The sequence below is a fragment of the Esox lucius genome, chromosome 4, assembly GCF_011004845.1.
Source record: "Esox lucius isolate fEsoLuc1 chromosome 4, fEsoLuc1.pri, whole genome shotgun sequence".
NCBI lineage: Eukaryota > Metazoa > Chordata > Actinopteri > Esociformes > Esocidae > Esox > Esox lucius.
In genome coordinates this window covers 22,513,090-22,532,974 of record NC_047572.1, presented here as the reverse complement: position 1 = coordinate 22,532,974, position 19,885 = coordinate 22,513,090, and the positions used below count along the sequence as shown (strand labels likewise).

At 42.3% G+C, this 19,885-nt stretch overlaps 2 protein-coding genes across 3 annotated transcripts; one reads left to right on the top strand and one right to left on the bottom strand.

The window, feature by feature from the left end:
* Positions 1-2,483: 2,483 nt before the first annotated feature.
* Positions 2,484-10,514, top strand: rbm22 (RNA binding motif protein 22). Its single transcript, XM_010896819.2, has 11 exons — positions 2,484-2,564; positions 5,748-5,801; positions 7,834-7,863; positions 7,964-8,096; positions 8,213-8,313; positions 8,397-8,569; positions 8,711-8,911; positions 9,055-9,219; positions 9,349-9,437; positions 9,529-9,657; positions 9,792-10,514. The coding sequence occupies exons 1-11, from the start codon at positions 2,511-2,513 to the stop codon at positions 9,932-9,934; spliced, it is 1,272 nt and encodes a 423-aa protein (XP_010895121.1). The 5' UTR covers positions 2,484-2,510; the 3' UTR covers positions 9,935-10,514.
* On the bottom strand, positions 10,429-18,144 carry LOC105025831 (myozenin-2-like). 2 transcript variants are annotated; one of them, XM_010896818.3, is made up of 6 exons: positions 17,661-18,144; positions 17,020-17,104; positions 14,246-14,403; positions 13,054-13,204; positions 12,620-12,791; positions 10,429-11,234 (listed from the first exon to the last, which is right to left on the bottom strand). In XM_010896818.3, exons 2-6 carry the CDS (start codon positions 17,096-17,098, stop codon positions 11,048-11,050), a joined length of 747 nt encoding a protein of 248 aa, XP_010895120.1. In that variant the 5' UTR covers positions 17,099-17,104; positions 17,661-18,144; the 3' UTR covers positions 10,429-11,047. The 2 variants fall into 2 exon arrangements, with proteins under 2 accessions (XP_010895120.1, XP_010895118.1); XM_010896816.3 differs by lacking the exon at positions 17,661-18,144 and adding an exon at positions 17,377-17,463.
* Between the last annotated feature and the right edge of the window lie 1,741 nt (positions 18,145-19,885).

The following is a 19,885-nucleotide window of genomic DNA, read 5'->3' as shown; positions in this document are numbered from 1 at the left end:
TACTACAAAACTGACCCAAGATCGATTGTCAGAGGAATAATGTCACCACACACGTCTGTCGTTTGACATTGTCACACAAGCGACCAGTGATTTCATTACGAAGGGGCTAAACCCCGGACAAAGCCGTCCTTCAAACAGCTTTGCCTGTCTCACATCACATGACAGGCGGCAGGGGAGTTAACGAACACCACACATTTCATGTAGAGTCCAAGACTCTAAAACAAAGCCAACACAGAGACTTAACTTTATTGTCCTTGTTAAAACGGACCAGAAGCCGAAACGAAGCAGGCACGGTTCTCAGTCAAAACTATATAATGCAGCTATGAGGGATAATCAGGAATTTCACCTCGTCTGCCCTGGCCACAGCCTCGCCATATGGTTAATCAATCAATCAATAAACTAGTGTAGTCTGATGAACACAAAATTAAAAAGGATATTGATGTGTTCTGAGGGGAGGAACAGATTTATTCACTCACATGGGGATACAGTCCTGTGCCATGTGAAAACAGTATTGGGTGAGCAAATTCACTGAGTGAATGACTGCATTGTCTGTATCACATCCCGAGTTTTGGTGAACCGGGTGTTCTTCAACCTAACGCATCCTGAATTCAGAAGTCCACCATTTCACAAGTTTCAAATAACATATTTCCGGAAGTGACAGGCTGGGATTTAAATGAATTTGACCCCCATCTTTGTGTCAACCCAACCTGCTCTGTGTGTGCTCTGGAGATCAGTGTGGGACTACCAAGCGGACAGCTCGAGCCTCAAGCCCTCTAGATCTATCCTAATCCCTGTCTGTGCTCTCTCAGAAAATAGCGTCCTTCATGACCTTAAATTAACATTACAGGTTTATGTCTCCATTAGTGTTGATCCCTAATCTGAAACATCCTCCAACGTGCTAATTGGGGTTTTCCACAGCCAGGCACACACGGCCTTGTATGCTGCTAATAGCATGCAGAGTAATTAACCATCACAGGTATGCTTAGTAAGGCAAGAGGTCTGAGCACTAAATACACACATATATAGAGTATATAAACACACACAAGCTGTGGTTCAAAGTAACTAAGTGAATATACTTAAGTACTACTTGCATAGTATGAACTATACCTTAACATTTACACATTATTTGACACACATTATTTTTAATTGACTACATTCAGGGACATATCCAAAAGTAAGCCTAAATGTTCCATTGCAAATGCTTAGCAGAAAAGAAAAAAATATTAAATGCACACAGCTATTAGAAGCAAACCACTAACCATAAATGCTTGGTCATGATGTCTGAGTATGCCCCTGACTATAAAAAAGAAAACCGTGCAGTATGCTTTAGGAATTTGTTATGATTTATACTTTTACTTTTGATACTTTAGTACATTTAGTATATAACTCAGATAGTGTTTTACTATGTGACATTTACAAAAACACAATATAATATACCCCCTTGTTTCCCAAAAAGTTGGGGAGCTGGGTAAAATGCAAACAAAAACAGAATGCAATGATGTGCAAATCATTTAATGCCTATAATTAAATAAAAATGGTGCAAGGATAACATATTAAGTGTTGAAACAGAGAAATTGTGTTGTTTTTGGAAAAATACATGCCCATTTTGAATTTGATGCCATGGGAATGGGGCATGTTTACCACTGTGTTGCATCACCTCTTTGTTTAACAATACTCTGTAAGCATTTGGGAAAGTTAAATGTATTTCCCATTCTTGCTAAGAGGTGTTCAGCTGCTCAACAGTTTGGAATCTCCTTTGTCATATTTTTAAGTTTTGTTTCATAATGCAACAAATCTTTTCAATGGGTGACAGGTCTGGAATGCAGGCAGGCCAGTTTAGCACCTGGACCCTTTTACTATGGAGCCATGCTGATGTAATATGTGCAGAATGGCATTGTCTTGCTGAAATAAGCAAGGCCTTCCCTGAAAAAGATGTTGTCTGGATGGCAACATATGCTGCTCCAAAACATGTAACTATACTTTTTAGCATTACTGATGCCTTCACAGATGTGCATGTCACCCATGCCATGTGCACTGAGGCACCCCCAGACCATCACGGACGCTGGCTTTGGAACAGTGCTTACAAGCCGGATGGTACAAGTTGGTGTGACCAAGTCAAGCACTGGACATAACACACTACTGAAGAACTAATGCAGATTGACTTTTTGTCAATCTACTAAGGATATCGTTAGGATTTGCTCAGTAATTAGTTGTATTCCGTGATTTTTGGGCAGTGGTTGTAAAAGTGCTGATGCTGAAGCAAAAATGTTCCCCAGAAAATTGTTCCAAGTCATCGAAACCACTATCCCCATGTGATCTTTCAAATCTGAAATTTTGTGACAGATTACGCAAATTTTCCACATCCAGCCCAAAATGGGAGGTTAAAACTAATGTTTTTAATTGCAAAAATCCCGGACTGCATCTTTAAATGTCGACGAAATCGCCTTTCTATAATTATGCGCATGCGCAATGGGACTATCTTTTTTTCCCCACTTGCACTCAAGAAAAAAATGGCGACGTCTCTAGGCGCTAACACATACAATCGACAGAATTGGGAAGACGCGGTATGTATTAAATCGTAATTAAATATATGTTGTTACCTAGAAAATAATAGTACAGAATATTAACTATACAAAATGGCGTCATTATTTTCAGTATAACTAGTACATCGATATGTATGTGAAGATGTGTTAGCAACTGCTAGCTACTAGCTGCTACTTAGCTATTTGCTAGTAGCAAACGCAAGCGTGGTGTACGTTGGCTGTGTCGCTACTTCCTCACTAGTACGCTAGCTAGCTAGCTATGCTTATGGTGGTGACACCGTGTTGTGACCCCAGTGGTGTTAATTATTCTCCTACTCCGTGATTAGATTAGTAGCTAGTACGTTACAGTTTTGGTCACTAACTGATAGTTTTTACTTTTTAGTAAAACAATTATAATATATATACCTAGATTACTAACGTTTACTCTTATTGTGTTTAGCCTGCTGGATTAGCAAGTCTGTAGCTTGTTAGCCAAACTGGCTTTGCACTATAGAATGCTTATGGCTGCCACTTAGCTTTTAGTTTTTACACACGTTTCACGTTTAAATGAAAGACTCCTTTTCAAGATGGATGTACTTTGCAAATTATTATTGATTAAGACACATCATTGTAATATCTTAGCCCTATTCTTCTATGTACTATACATTAGTCAGTGTACATATAAAACATATAACAGTTCCCACCGCCAGGCACGTTAAAGTGCCGTAAGTTCGATTTTTTTTCTGTACTACTGGTAATAGATTACCAAAATTGTAGCGATCTGACGTTAATGTTAAAATTTTGTTTCGCATATTTTCTAAACCACCCTGAAAAGCTAACGCTATTCCGATCTCGTTCGACATGGGGAGCGTAGGGAGACATGACCTGACTCGTGTTATTGTTTCAATTCAGTCTTATAAACGAAGCAGGGTTCTACGCAGTGCCCCTTTAACAAAGAGACATGGGACACAAGTTATAACTACAGTACATGTGGGCAACAACCATATTATAAACATAGCGTGGGCTATGCAAAACGGTAGTGTGTGATGTTGAAGGATGTTAGGTACAGTCTTTCAGGGGTTAATTTACAACTAATAATGAGACGGAATGAAAGGGGCTAAATCACTTAAAGATGAGAAGTATTGTCACGTTGCACACAGTATTTTCCTAATGAGGATGTTCCTCTTTTTCCATCGTTTTCTCAACATGCCTTTAGTTTCAGTAATGGCCCAGTCTTGTCTGAATACATCACACTAACTGTGTGCATTGACTGGTCAGACCATAATGCCGTTGTACTGGTGACTGACAGCTGTGGATGGCTTTGTAGTGCAAAGCAAAACCTAAGTATTTTGATTAGCCTTTTAGTTGATATTATCCCCGTTCTCAAGTTGACCAACAGTTAATTTTCTTTTTGACTGTTTTCAACTGCAGCTGTTTTTAGCAATAAATATAAACTGCTATTGGACAGAGACATTTATAAGAGGTCTGGTCGAATTGAGAATGGAAAAAGAATCAACAACAAAAATGTTAGTTAAATTATCCTGCTGCGGTTTGTAACACCATCAGACAGTCTGAGTCTGCTGTTGACATTAGACTTAAAATATAATGTTACACAACATTTTCACCTAGTTGAATAGGCTACGAAAAGGCGTTAATGCAAACGCTAATGTATACATCCAGACTCGTAGTTTAAGCACATGCATTGTTTGTCCATGAAAAAACTAAGAGGAGTTTTGGGAAAAATTCAACATCCTTTTTTCCATGTGAACTGGCTACAAAACTGAGCATCTTTGCGGGACTCTCCTGGGGGTTCTAGTGGGGCGAACAACACCAGTGCATAGGTCCAGTCTCCCTGTTTAAGCACATGCGTCTATAGCTGACATAGATAAGGCATCGAAAAAACCTAGAGGGGTTATTGGGAAAATACAACTTCAGTTTCGCCTAGTGAATGCGATATTATCGTGTGTATTAGTAACATGATATAAATATTTCATATTTGAAATACCACGGTTATCATTAATACCGGTGTGTTAATATAGAGACACCCGTATTTCAGAATTTTGGTTTTGTTTTATGCCTGGATGTCAAAGCTAGTTTGTGTGAGACAATAGTTTAATCTAAGCTGATTGCAACTTTTAGACATCCTAAAATGTTCTAGATTTGAGGTCTGTTCCTAAAGTTTTTGATTATCGGCATATTCTGCAATGCTCTTGTAGTGTAACGGCTTAACATGAAAAACATGATTTGGAGTTTAAGAACTCTCTTTGATCAGTTAAGACATGTTATATGGCATGCAAAAGCACAGTGTCTGCAAAGTAAGGCTGCCTTGAAGCAGTTTTATTTGATTCTTCAGTCAAACTTTCTCGTGGCAGAATTGCTGAGATGAGATGCCCCAAAATATCATTTATAATCCAATATAAAATTATAAACATTGTCATTAATTATAAAACCTAATTCTAAAATGTACCCTGCACAGAGTGAAGCTTCTCATAAGATGAGAAATGTCAATGCATATGTTGCTGTAATATGATTACTCATTGAAGACATATTGGAAGACAAAACATTTCTTTGCTCACCTGAATATTGTCATGCATTTACAGAATGAGGGCTTTTTTAATATAGGCAATATAATATAGACTATGTATGCGATTTCTTGTGCTATTACAATACCCCTAACAAATATCTTAAGTACATTTATTTTGGATAAGCCTCATAATGAGTAGTTACTGTGTTATTTGAAATTGTATACTGCCTAACAGCTTTAATTAGGGGCAGCCCTACTTCATCGCTTTTGTGACAAAAGTGAATTCTGTAGAAGTTAAACAATCGAGAATCTCTGCTATTGTTTAATTGGCATTTGTAGCCGTTTTCTGTGTAGCGTCCCAGAAACCACGTTGACAGTGCCATGATCATGCACTTCGGCGGCAGCCCCGGTGTGGTGTTGCCGTAACAACGCTGAGACAGGGCTACTCCATTCGGAATGTCTGTGGTGTGAACGTCTGACTGAAAGGTTTAAGGCTGCTTTGAGCCACAGCTCATTAACCCCATAATCGCATTGGTTTTGCAAGGCAGTGCAGTGCTGTGTGGTAAATCCTCACGACCAGAGTGTGCATTGCTATGGAGGCTAGACCAAACCAATGGCTGTTTAATTTGCAAGGCTAAGTGATGTTATGATTTTAAAAGTTGTGTAGTATAGCATTATTCAACCTGTCTGTCTTCCACCAGGATTTCCCAATTCTGTGTCAGACGTGTTTGGGAGAGAACCCATACATCCGCATGGTAGGTTGTTAAACCGTTTATAAACAGCCCCTCACATTTTAGTAAATATTTGTGTATATCTTTTCATGTGAACACTGAAGAAATGACACGTTGCTACAATGTAAAGGATTGAGTGTACAGCTTGTATAACAGTGTACATTTGCTGTCCCCTCAATAACACAACACACAGCCATTAATGTCTAAATGTCAAAAGTGAGTACACCCCTAATTGAAAATGTCCAAATTGGGCCCAAATTGTCAATATTTTGTGTGGCCACCATTATTTTCCAGCACTGCCTTAACCCTCTTGGGCATGGAGTTCACCAGAGCTTCACAGGTTGCCACTGGAGTCCTTTTACACTCTTCCATGATGACATCATGGAGCTTGTAGATGTTAGAGACCTTGCACTCTTCCACCTTCCATTTGAGGATGCCCCACAGATGCTCAATAGGGTTTAGGTCTGGAGACATGCTTGGCCAGTCCATCACCTTTACCCTCATCTTCTTTAGCAAGGCAGTGGTCGTCTTGGAGGTGTGTTTGGGGTCTTTATCATGTTGGAATACTGCCCTGCGGCCCAGTCTCTGAATGGAGGGGATCATGCTCTGCTTCAGTATGTCACAGTAACATGTTGGCATTCATGGTTCCCTCAATGAACTGTAGCTCCCCAGAGCCGGCAGCCCTCATGCCGCCCCAGACCATGACACTACCACCACCATGCTTGACTGTAGGCAAGACACTTGTCTTTATACTCCGCACCTGGTTGCCGCCGCACACACTTTACACCAAATAAGTCTCATCAGACCACAGGACATGGTTCCAGTAATCCATGTCCTTAGTCTGCTTGTCTTCAGTAAACCTGTTTGCGGGCTTTCTTGTGCATCATCTTTAGAAGAGGCTTCCTTCTGGGAAGACAGCCATGCAGACCAATTTGATAGTGTGCAGCGTATGGTCTGAGCACTGACAGGCTGACCTCCCCACCCCTTCAACCTCTGGAGCAATGCTGGCAGCACTCATACGTCTATTTCCCAAAGACAACCTCTGGATATGACGCTGGGCATGTGCACTTATCTTCTTTGGTCGACCATGGCAAGGCCTGTTCTGAGTGGAACCTGTCCTGTTAAACCGCTGTATATTATTGGCCACGGTGCTGCAGCTCAGTTTCATGGTCTTGCCAATCTTCTTATAGCCTAGGCCATCTTTATGTCGAGCAACAATTCTTTTTGTCAGATCCTCAGAGAGTTCTTTGCCATGTGGTGCCACGTTGAACTTCCAGTGACCAGTATGAGGGAGTGTGAGAGCGATAACATCAGATTTAACACACCTGGTCCCCATTTACACCTGAGACCTTGTAACAATAACAAGTCACATGACTCCGGGGAGGGAAAATGTCTAACTGGGCCCAATTTGGACATTTTCACTTAGGGGTGTACTCACTTTTGTTGCCAGCGGTTTAGACATTAATGGCTGTGTTGAGTTATTTTGAGGGGACAGCAAATTTACTGTTATACAAGCTGTACACTCACTACTTTACATTGTAGCAAAGTGTCATTTCTTCAGTGTTGTCACATGAAAATATTTAATCAAATATTAGCAAAAATGTGAGGGGTGTACTCACTTTTGTGAAATACTGTACACAGTGTCTTTGAATAGGATTCAAGTCCCTTCCTGTTCTCCACATGGTGTTGTTACACACTTCATTGTAATGTTTTTTTTGCCATTCATCTACACACTACTCCATAATGACAAGGGGGAAAAACCTTTATAGACATTTGTGCCTATTTGTTTAAAAAAAAATAAAAAATGAAATATCAGTCTGTATTCTTTCGGAGAGGCACTGTAACCTTTGTTTGATATATTTTTGCTGCCAGTGCTAGTTGGCATGTGCTACTTAAGCCTGATTAGCTGTTAGAAGTGCCTCACTTTACTGGTACTGTTTGGTTTTATAACAAGTGACTGTTTCAAGTGGTTTGAGTTGGTAGTGCATTATGCTTGCACTGCTTTGAACAAGAGGGTCAGCCAAATGTTAATGTACGCTTCTGTTTTCTTTGACAGACCAAAGAGAAGTATGGCAAAGAATGCAAGGTAAGACACTTCCATCAGTCTGTCTGTCTTGTCTGTGTAATGACTCATTCCCAAGACGTCTGTCTTTGTTGTATCAAAATGCCTTTCTGTCATCCCTCAGATTTGTGCTCGTCCATTCACTGTGTTCCGTTGGTGTCCGGGAACGAGGATGCGCTTCAAGAAGACAGAGGTGTGTCAGACCTGCAGCAAAATGAAGAACGTCTGCCAGACTTGTCTGCTGGACCTGGAGTATGGTATGTCATGGTTGTGCTGTAGATGCCTTGCCCACACAGCCACCACCTGCTTGTCTTTAACAGAGATGCCGTTTAACCAGAAGCCCTTTAGATTTGAACTCTTCTGGGATCCCCAGGTTTGCCAATCCAGGTCAGAGACACCGGGCTGGACATCAAGGATGACGTGCCCAAGTCTGACGTGAACAAGGAGTATTACACACAGAACATGGAGAGAGAAGTATGTGTGGAGGAGTATAAACCTACCGTGTCATTCAGCCCCGTGTCATTCAGCCCCCTAATCCACGCTGACTCTGTACCCAGATCGGGAACTCTGACGGAACGCGGCCAGTGGGAATCCTGGGTAAGGCTCCCAGCTCAAGTGAAATGCTGCTGAAGCTGGCGCGCACCACGCCCTACTACAAGAGGAACAGACCTCATATCTGCTCCTTCTGGGTGAAGGGAGAGTGCAAGAGAGGAGAGGAGTGTCCCTACAGGTGAGTACAGCCCTGTGCGTCTGCCTACTGGGTTTGGGAATGTAATGAATCAGACATTACACTTGGGGGCGCTGTTGAGCAAGAAGTCAACCGTCATTGACTGGCAACGACTCTCCAGTTATACTGTTTTATTCCTCACAGGCATGAGAAGCCCACAGACCCCGACGATCCTTTGGCAGACCAGAACATTAAGGATCGTTACTATGGTATCAATGACCCAGTGGCTGACAAGCTGCTGAAACGGGCCTCCACCATGCCCAGACTGGACACGCCTGAGGACAAGACCATCACCACTCTCTACGTAGGGGGGCTGGGAGATACCATCTCAGACGCAGAGCTCAGGTAGTGGTCTTATATCACAGGGGAAAGAGTTTAGATAAATTGATCATGTAAATAAAAAAAATGTTGCCCCTTCAAGATGTTGCTCTGGAAGATCAGCACATAATTGGGAAGTCTGTGATGTATTATTTTTGTCTGTTTTTCAGGAATCACTTCTATCAGTTTGGGGAGATCCGTACCACCACCATTGTCCAGAGGCAGCAGTGTGCCTTCATCCAGTTTGCCACACGACAGGCTGCCGAGCTTGCTGCTGAGAAGTCCTTCAACAAGCTCATCATCAACGGACGCCGGCTCACTGTCAAGTGGGGCAGGTGAGAGGTGGTGGGGAACAGGAACAGGAAGTACTTGGTATTGTCTAGGCAGATGAGGACTGCCCTTTAGAAAAGGGCTGTCTGAACATGCTTTATGAAGCTGATCTGTGATGTGTGGTGACTGGTCAGGTCTCAGGCTGCCCGGGGGAAGGAGGCCATTAAGGACGGTGTCAGTGAGATGGGAACCCGACTGGACCCCGTACCAGGTCTGCCCGGAGGTATGTCTGATGTCAGGGAGCTTTTTAGAAGCTGCGTTGGTTTGAGGCTGTCTGTCTGTGTGTTGTAACTTTATTTATCCCTCTCCTCCAGCTCTCCCCCCACCTCCTGCTTTGGAGGAGGACACTCCTGCTAACTACTTCAACCTGGAGGCAGGCACCTCTCCCAATGTCATGAACATCTCCCTACCCCCTCCGCCTGGCATCAACCCATTACCTCCAGGTACCGGTCCAGACACTGAGTTAGCTGTCGCATCACGCTGACCCTGCTGAGTTCTGGTTTAATGTCTTAACACTGAGCTAGATGACCCTGCTGACTTCTGGTTTCATGTCTGTTGTGCTTGTTCTTCTCTTTAGGTTTTGGTCCTCCTATGTTCCACATGGGTTCGATGGGTCCCCCTCCTCCCCCTCCAATGGGCATGAGACCCCCAGGACACATCCACTACCCTTCCCAGGACCCCCAGCGTATGGGAGCCCATGCTGCGCGTCATGGCGACTAGATGCTGTGGAGGTTATTCGTTATGCCAAGCAACTCTGGTCTAAAAAGAATTGCTCTGTGCAGGTGTTGTCCGTGCACACATCTAGGATCAGCTTAACCTCCCCAAATTATTGCTATAGTCAATTGGGAGACATTTTGAAAACTGACCCTAGATCGGCTTTCAAGGGCAATGTCATACTATGTCCCATGGTTCTACAAAATGGATGCCTGCACACTCAGTGTAACCATCATATTTCAGCAGTGAAACTTTGTTATTGGTATACAACTGAGATTTGAGATAATATCTGTCAGTTCAATTTAGTGTCGTAGGAGGATTCTTGAGTTGTAAGGGCTTCTGTATTTTGTATGGTGGTGCATAATAGGTCTGTGATGCTTACAACTTCAGAGTGGAGGAATTGTTGAACTGTGCAAAGCCTGCGTCGTCAATCTCTTGAAAGGACATTTTTAGACCTGTTGATTTTCATTCTTATGTAATTGTTTAGAGTTTTGATACAATTTTCATTTTCCACAAAATAACTCAGTTTATTGTAATGTTTTGTGAATTCTGTCCAATTATGCCATTAAAACAAGATGCATTTACATTTAAAGTACATTTACAATCAGTATCACACCAATCCTTTATGAATAGTGGTGCAGCCAGAAATGGGGAGGGAAGTGTGATGGAGGGATCCAAAGAGGAGGAAAAGCAATACATCTGTCCTTAGTTGGCCTTCATTGGCCTGGGAGGTATTCATTCTGAGAATTATTTTGGGGAAATTGACCTACCTGTATGTGTCCTATATGTACCTTTTTGTAACTGAAAACGTTTGTTGGTGGTATGAATACACCCCAGGGCTCAGCTTCTACAAGAAACTGTTGAATTATTCAGAAGTCCTTAGTTGGCCACAGAGCTTTCATCAGTAAACCATTGTATTGTAAAATATTCTCTATGGGACTCCACAGATGGATTGCTTGAGGGGGGAAGTTACCTCTATCCACACATCATAACATTGTCTAAACCGTTAAATACATTACCATGTCTATCAGTATTTAGAGGCATGAGGTGAGTAGCAAGAGCAAATGAATGCTTCAGTCTTTCAGCCTGTGATGTCACCAGAAGTTTAAAGTGGGCCAATCACAGTTCTGTCGATTCTGGGGAGTAGTTGTGAGCCCATCCTCGTGGGGCTCTGTTGAAGTTGGGCCTTTTGCACATGCGATCCAGGGTTGTTCCAGGGAGGTGCTGAGAGTCCAACTGCTCAAATCCTATCACTGAGATCACCCTTCTGCTTTGTTGGCCCGGGCCTCCGAAAGGCCTGGCCGCTCTGAGAGAGAGAGAGAGAGAGAGAGTGTGTTTCAAGTTGATGTCATTTGAGGAAGGGAAAGACTCCGTATAACCTAGATTACATAACCTCAGAGACATTCTCTAGGTATCAGATCTTCCTCACTCAACAGTGAGGCCTGACAAAAAAATAGGATGCAATCTGTTCAACACACAGCAGTGTATGTTCCACTCTGACTGCATATGACTGTAAGGGGTAAAAAAGCAGGAGCTTTTAGATGTTATGTGATGCTCAGATGACCCTGGCTGTAGTTCAAAATGTGCTGGTGTTCTCCAGTTCTTTCAAGGGTGAATTTCCAAGAGCACCTAAGTGCGCTTGTGCTCCGCTATTTTAAAATGCAATTTTCTAAGTGGATATTTGACCAAGGTCAGTGTTTGTCCCTACCTTAAACCCGTAACTAATGCTGACCTGAGCCTTTACCTAATCCTGGCCTTAACTCCTACACTAACCATTGAAGAATCAATGGTATATCAGTTAGCTCAGCCCCCTCCATTCACATCAACCTTTAGGGCAGATCTGCCTTCAAACTAATGCATACTCAGCTAAGAGACCACTGGACCTTTTTCTTCCCTATCCAAAAAAGTTGAAGAGGAAGCTTTTGAGTGAGGAACAGAAGGGTTAAAATTAAGAGACCACTGCAAATTGAATGCTTCTGTTTCTCACTCAAAGCCTTCCTTTTTGACTTTTTTGGAAAGGAAAGACAAAGGTGCAGTGGTTTCTTAGTTTTTTCCGGAGCTGCATATGTGCTCCATAAATGCGGGCACCTCACGGGTGGCAGTAGACTATTTAAATTGTGTAGACAGGAGAGCACCCCGACCAAGTTAAGCCTTTGTTCCGGGACTTTCTTCATCTGTGAGATGGCATACTTGGTAAGATGAGCCCCTTCGTGCGCCATCAGTCTTTAAGGGGCTGAAAGATACGCAGTCTCCTGGAGGATCTTTCCAAAGACCGACTTAAAATAGCTGATCGAGAGGAGGTGTGTGCCAGAAGTGGGGTAACTTTTCAAACAGAGTGGAAACATGGATGGTTGCCAAGAGAAGATAATTTAAGAGATAATTGTGATATTAATTTGATAGCATCCTTTTGCCATCTGTAGTTCTATTTGAGGATGGGAGGATTGGCAGTTGCTAAACAAGCCTGTGCTATATACGTGTAAAGCCAGAGCCATTTAATGTTGTGCATCTTTTTGAAGCTGATGGATGAAAATGAAAGTACAATTCTCAAAAGTGCTGCACGTGTGATGTTTCAGGGAATTTTGCATTGCAATGGCATCTATGTGCCCAGGTTGCATGTGTTATCAGATTGTCACCACTGTAGTTGGCTAGGCTAGCTGTGGCCCACTGTTAGTGAGTGAGGTAAACTCTCACCTGTTGAAACATCTGTAGTTGGCGGGCTGTAGTGTGGCCTGTTGGGGGAGCTGGAAATGGAGGGAAGTGGGTTCTTCACTGTCTCCTAAGGCTTCCCTCCAGGGAGAACAGTAGGACCTGGTTGTCAGGTTAAACTTTTCACGGGGGATCTCCTTCAGGGGGCCTCCATAGCCTGAGGTAAAAGGTCAAAGTGCAGATAGGTCTCTAAATCAGGCAGTGTGCGCTCTTTGGGCTTAGAAGATAAGCCGGTTAGATTTTTTGTTGGTCATCGTACAACAAAGTGCTAAACTTGGTGTCAATCCAGAACAATAAACAAGTCTTAGTTAGCTGCTTGTCACTCAGATCTCAAAGTACAGTATATAGCATCAGGTCAGGACACCAAGGGCTGTTTACAACGCCAGCCCCTCCCCTCCGGAGTGTCCGGATACCGTTACCTGGGGCAATGACGTCAGGGCTGCCCTTCTTGGCGATAGTCTTCTGTAAACTGGTAATGAGGCTGTGTTTGCCAGACACCATGTGTGCCTGGTTCTCCTTCCCCCACTGGGAGTCCTCAATGGCCTGGTGAGACATGGGCTCTGTAAGGCCCTGAGAAGGGACACGGTAACGCTCTGTGTTAGATCAATGTCAACTCTTTATCTCTAGTCTAATATTTGCTCTTACATGACATAATGTGGGTTGACACTCAATTCTACGTGCTCCATTATGCACTGCATGCATTGTGCCTATGGGCCATTTGACCAATGTCAACACACAACTGTGGTCCTCTAATTTCTTCTAACAAGCCTTTTCCCAATTCTGGTGCTCAAGAGTACAGCCAAGGTTTCACTGCCTGCTCAAACAATGCAAATCAGACAGGATAACAAGCTGCTTGAGCAATACCCCACATGAGAGGATACAGGTCTGTAGGTCAACAGTGTAGATAACTCAGTGGATACATATACATACAGTAAGGCCTTGGAAAGAGGTTTTCTTAGAACATTGATTGAACATTGTATTCTGAATAGAAATATCATGGCCTCTGTGACATTATGAGTCAGTGTTACCTGTGTGTGTTTTAGATCTAACTATACTCATGGCCTCTGTAACATCATGAGTCAGTGTTACCTGTGTGTGTTTTAGATCTAACTATACTCATGGCCTCTGTAACATCATGAGTCAGTGTTACCTGCGTGTGTTTTAGATCTAACTATACTCATGGCCTCTGTAACATCATGAGGCAGTGTTACCTGTGTGTTTTTGGACCACATATCCCCAAGTCTAGTAAAACCAGAAGAAATTGGACTCAAAATTGGTCCCCAAGATGCAAAAGTAAATTTCCGGCTCAGGGTTTAGGTTTTGGGTCAAACATACAATTCATTTTAGAATTAGAATTGCGGTTTCTTTAAGGTCCAGGTGTTTAGGGTTAAGGTTAGGCATAAATTTTACTTTATTGAGGTTAAGGGTAGGGTTAGGTTTAGATAAGGGTAAGGGTTAGGTTTAGGGTTAAGATTAGGGCAAGGGTGCATGCAATTTCTATTTTCTGGTCCCCATGAGAATAGCTATACAAACTTGTGTGTGTGTTGCGCGCGTGTGTGTGTGTTGCGCGTGTGGGTGTGGGTGTATATGTGTCTCCGCACACATTCCTACATTGCTGTATGAGTCGCTGACTTGATTCTCCAGGGTGAAGCGCTCCACCCTCTTCTGTCTGTCCTGGAACATGCGGGAACCGCGGTTGGACAGAAGGTTCAACTCCTCCATCATCACATCCTTGGGCACACTGATCTTCTTCCCCAAGTTAAGACCTCCTTACGCACGTACACACAACAAATAAAGGATTATATTGCGCTTTCTCAAAGTGCTTTCTATTATAGGGGGGTAACGCACGTCACTTACTTCAGAAGTGGTAAGCATGGAAAGACATGAACTGACCGACAAAAACAGACAGGTGATACTAAGAACCGGAGAAGAGAATCTGATTTATCTTAGACTTGTAACAGCACCTCTACCTGCTGACCCCTGTCAGTCAGAAACCCAGTGGATGTTCTAGCAGAGAGACAGAACCCCCAGCAACAGGGGTTGCCTCATGAGTCATTCTCCCTGAAGGGTGCCTTTTTGGAACTTATGTGGGAGATTAAGGTCTCTGGTTTCTCCAAGCTCCAAATAATTGATTTAGAATCAACTTACCCAGCCGAAATCGTAAACTCAACTAATCCACAAAGCCTAGTGTTGAGTTTACTACTATGGGCTCAAATGTGTTACAGTGCCACTATATCTATTGCAGCTTTAGAATAGCCCTGAGAGTAGAAGGGTATCCATTTTGTGTTGTGGTGCGGTGTTCCGTGGATAACTGGGTACATAAATAGAATGTTTGGAATAAGTAGCTCTTATTCCAACTGTCTGTCTTTCTCTCACTTTTTCCCCCTTCTCCTCTCACCCTATCACAAAATAGGTATGTAAATTCCAAAATGTTTCCCAGTCGCGAGAATCGTCTGGAGTTGCCTTATGACGTTCCTGGTATAAAACCCACCAGCGTGGGGGTGTGGTTCGGCTTGCATTATGCTGAGTCTGATGGGTCTGATGCCAAAGCCTGTAGCTGGTGGAGACCAATGGAAAACAAACAGAACCACACAAAATGCCTGCTGAGAGATCTACTGTAGAGCTTCTTGGGTTTAGACCTCATGTGGTCTTAGCCAAGCAGAACGCTTTGATGCTTGTATTACGGATGAAGACCGGAGCTGTGATGACGGAGCCAATACAGCTTATACTACACATTTACATGAGTTTGTAATAACCTGTGTTCAAACACATGCTTGAAATGGTGAATGACAGGCATTCCTGCAACCAGCAAGTTCCAGTGACCTTGAAGAAGCTGACTTCCCACAGCATGATAGATGCTTTGCTCACACACCCATTATATCACATAATTAAAGATTAAATCTGCAGATAACTTTAGCAAAACAGTTTCCACTTTTGTTTCCCACTACTGCAAGTCAACATTTACAAGGCACATTCTTTAAGGGAGTCTTCTGCAGATGTCACAAGATAAAATGGTCAGCTGAAAATTATTCAGTTATCTTGAAGAAATTTATGAGAAAAAGCTGACGTGCTTTTCAACATTTTATTCCACCTTTATTTTACCATGGATGTTTGTACTCATTCGGCCAAGGTATTTTACCAGGCTGACTGAGAACAAACATCCATTTGCAAACTGCCTGACACTTCCTTTCACTAAGCTATTGGTGAGTGAGAGATATGTTCTCGTCGATGCTGTGTGGACAACCTTTTTGAGGCTGGTACAGATTGCGTGCATTGTCACAGCCTGCTACATGATTCATCTGTCTGAGGTCTGACTAAACATCTCACCACTTGCTCTATCTGGTACCATGAAAAACTATTGACAAGAGCCTGACTGTTTATGAACAGACGAAGTCATGACAGATGGTCTCCGTCTCGGATCCACACTAAACTGACAATGGGCAATGGCACTGAGAAGCTGATATCGCTGATGTTAAAACAAAGTTCACCAGCAGCTGACAGGATTTCCTACACATTGAGCGCCTATCACCAGCATGAAGAAGTTTTGACACACTGCTTGGTTTTATAAAACGTTCCAACCCTGCTGGATGTACTGTGCCAACAAATACACTTGGAGGTGGCTATTTTGTGTAATAAATGAATATTGTTATAAATAAGTGTTCAGAATATATAAACATATAATTAAGCAACACGGCAGGAGGAGAGTCTTATATAGCCCATATATCACGGTTAAGGGCTGTTTTCAAGCACAACACACCACAGGATACACACTTTAGCTGTTCTATTGGCCATAAACCAACTAAGTAATCAACACAATCAGAACAGTAAATATATATATTATTTTAATTACAGACTTGTGGTACAGCTATATTGATTACCAGTGCTGCAATCTCAATTTGGGCTAGTTAGCAACATGACATGATAAATGTTTCAAATGATACTGTAACCAAACAAGATCAAACAAACATTTTGTGATTAATATTACATTACAGAATATGTAATTTTGTCTAAATATTCAATGACTATTTACATTTTTAGTGTACAAACTTAACATAACAAATAAGAATGACTTCTAATGGAGTGCCAGAAATAATTGTATGAAAGCCACGCCTCCAATAAGGCACACCTCCAATTTGATTGGCTGCCACCTCAACACTTGTTTATGAAACATTTTAAAAATGGAACCCCAATTTTTGGGTCCCTTTTCAGAGGGGCTCCTTTCTATCTGGAAAGTTTCCATCAACCCGACATCTGAAAAGGCTCTACCAAGCATAGGCATAATCAGACAGATATTAACATTCTGCTGATCAATGAAGTATTGTCAGTTGAATGTCATAGCATTAAATGGAGTTGTAAGGAAAAATACGGTAGCTCTGTGGTCCTACCTCCCCGGGCCTCTGTACACAGAGCTCTGGCCTGTTGTATCCTCTTCTTGGCCAGGTCATCATTTCCTGATTGCATCATCTTCCTCTGGTGGGAGAGAGTTAGAGAAGTGAATGGATTAAGAGATATAGTTAAGTACAGTTTTGGAAATTGGATACATTAATACATATTATATATACATTATATATATTAGAAGATTACAGTTGGGTAACATAGATTAGGCACAGTTATAGTTTACACAACAGCATAACATCCAAATGAATCCATCATCGATTTTTTTTAGGTACATAAAATACATAATCTCCATGTAAATGGAGTTTAACTCAAAATGGTGTTTAGGTCTAATATAGTCCCTCTACCTTAATTAGAAAGTCCCTGTGATTAGATTCTTTTGAGATTTTTTAATGTACTCTGAACCCCAACTTAATGACCGCCCCTCTTCAGTTAATGGGTGGGTAGATATATAGATTGATAATCAACAGAAAGAAACACCCCCATTCTCCCCACTAACACTCGACCATCTTCGCAATCGTCGGCTGTCATCTCCTCACTGCACTGTGCTGGTCAGCAGCTCAACTGAAGAATCCCCTTTTATGGTTTCATGGCTCAACCCCAGATCCTGCTAATCCTTTGTCAGACTTACCTGTCTGGTTTATCTGTGCTCTTCCAGGTTGAGCAGGGAAGGTGATGTGTGTTTCCCGCTGTGTGGTTTCTGCTCTCGGAGCTGTGGATGCTTCTCTATCCCTCTGTGATGCTTATTATCTATGAGGAAACCGTTGGTATACCAGTGATCCCTGGATGCTCTGGGCACTTACCTCACCGGGTTATTTTTGCAGAGGCAAGGGGGGAGAGCCAGAGGGTTAGGGGGTGAGGCGAGTGGCTGAATGGGAGGAGGGAGGAGGGGACAAGGCTAAGAGTTTATGTCCGTGCCCTCCTGTGTCCCTGATAATAAAAATCTGATCCCCTGTGTGTGTGTTCTGAGAGAACAGCTGTTTACTCCGTCCAGACATTGGCACTGAGGCCTCAGAAGCAGAGGCCAAACATTCAGCAGCTCCTTGGCATGACAAACCGATGAGCACAGGACCCACTGAACCCCCTCCAACACACACACACACACACACACACACACACACATGCATGATGACGGCAAGAGGGCCTGTGTTTCACAATAATAGACCAAAGTCGAGGTAATGAGGTCATTTCGGTGTAAAGGGCAGGGTCAGGGGTTGAATGTCAAAGTGCCAGTCAGAGATCTATTTTTACATGTCTTCGATTTTACCTGACACCTCATTTTCAGTCCTGCTTTTGTTTCCTGGGTTCACTTCACAATTATAGAAGACCAATGAGTCATTGTAGACATTGAGCTTTCACATTGATTTACTTTAAAGTATTATTTTGATCCTTTTAAGAAAAAATTACAAATGTTTTGCCACGACCATTTGTAATTTTCTCTAGTCAAGTTGGTAACCGCCACTTTAGATGCCAATAAAATGTGTTGTCATTGTAAACCTCTTTACTCATTACTTCTTGCTCTAATCTCTGTAATCAAAAGGCTAATGTTGAACATAAATCAATGCCAGAATTCTTCTCTGATATGAATTATTTTTTCCATCACAGCTGAGATTGCTTATTGATTTCCTCACCGTTAGAAAGGTACTATTGTCCCTCTATCTTGCCAGAAAACAGCCAAATCAATCTGAGTTATAGATGTAAGATAAATGTTCTGATAAATCATACATGATCTAGAGTTTTCATCTGCTTATAACAATGTGCAACATTGAAGTAGTTACTCTGTACCTGCTCATTGGGAAATGTAGAATATTTGAGTGTATATTTTTGAGTATACAGCTCTGGAAAGAATTAAGAGACCACTGCACCTTTTTCTCTCCTTTCCAAATGTTTTTCTGGAGATGTATATAATCTGCCTGGGATTTCTTAGCAAACTCTTTTCTCAGTGAGGGGGAAAGGGATACAACTCTTTAACTGGTGTCATCTAGTGAGAAATGGCCCTCTTCTCCAGTGTGTCGCTGTCACGTGGAACATGCTGCAGAGCCGCCGGGTAGTGACAGGTGACAACTTCAAATTACCAGCCCAGTGAAGCTCAAGGCTTGGCTAATGAAGGTTCCTTTGAACCTCCTTGTCTAGAGGCTCTGCGGATGAAACAGTTGCTTTACGGGGAGAAGAAAGGAATGAAGCTGGTAGGATGGTCTCATAGGATCATTGAACATAAACCAAATTACCTGACTTTTTGTAAGTACCCCATATCTGGCGGGCATCTGTTACTTAATTCAATTCAGTCTGATGTGTGAGCAGTAGGCCCTCTCTGGGTAAACAGCTGAAAGCTGAGATTCTTGCCTTTCCAGCGGTGCCTTCCAATCACTACCATAGCAATCTACCATTTTGTTATTACACATAACCTATTACATAATTAACTGGGGTTATTGTGGGTATACCTCTGAATCATTAAAATAGTAGAGCAGGGTTTCGTGTCACCAGGCCTTCATTTATTACAATGGAGGCACCCACCTGCCCAAAAAACAAAACAACTCACAAAATAACAGTTATTAATATACTCATTCAATGTGTTGTGGTTTAAGAGGTTGTCGTATTTTATTCGTTTTTTCCAGAGGGAAGAGGGGAGCTTGATCGGCTTGCATGGAACTGTTTAAATGACAGTCAGCAATGTTCAGATGTGTTGCTAGGACAGGGGGGGGGGAGGCAAGCAACTTTGCCAAGCAACCCCATAGCAACCCAAGAAAAATATAACCATCATTTTGGTTTTTCTTTTTTATTGGCATTTCTGCTCATTGACTTTTTTAATTGCAGTAAAATATCTTCGAAGCAACTGCCTAGAATCAGCGACTAACT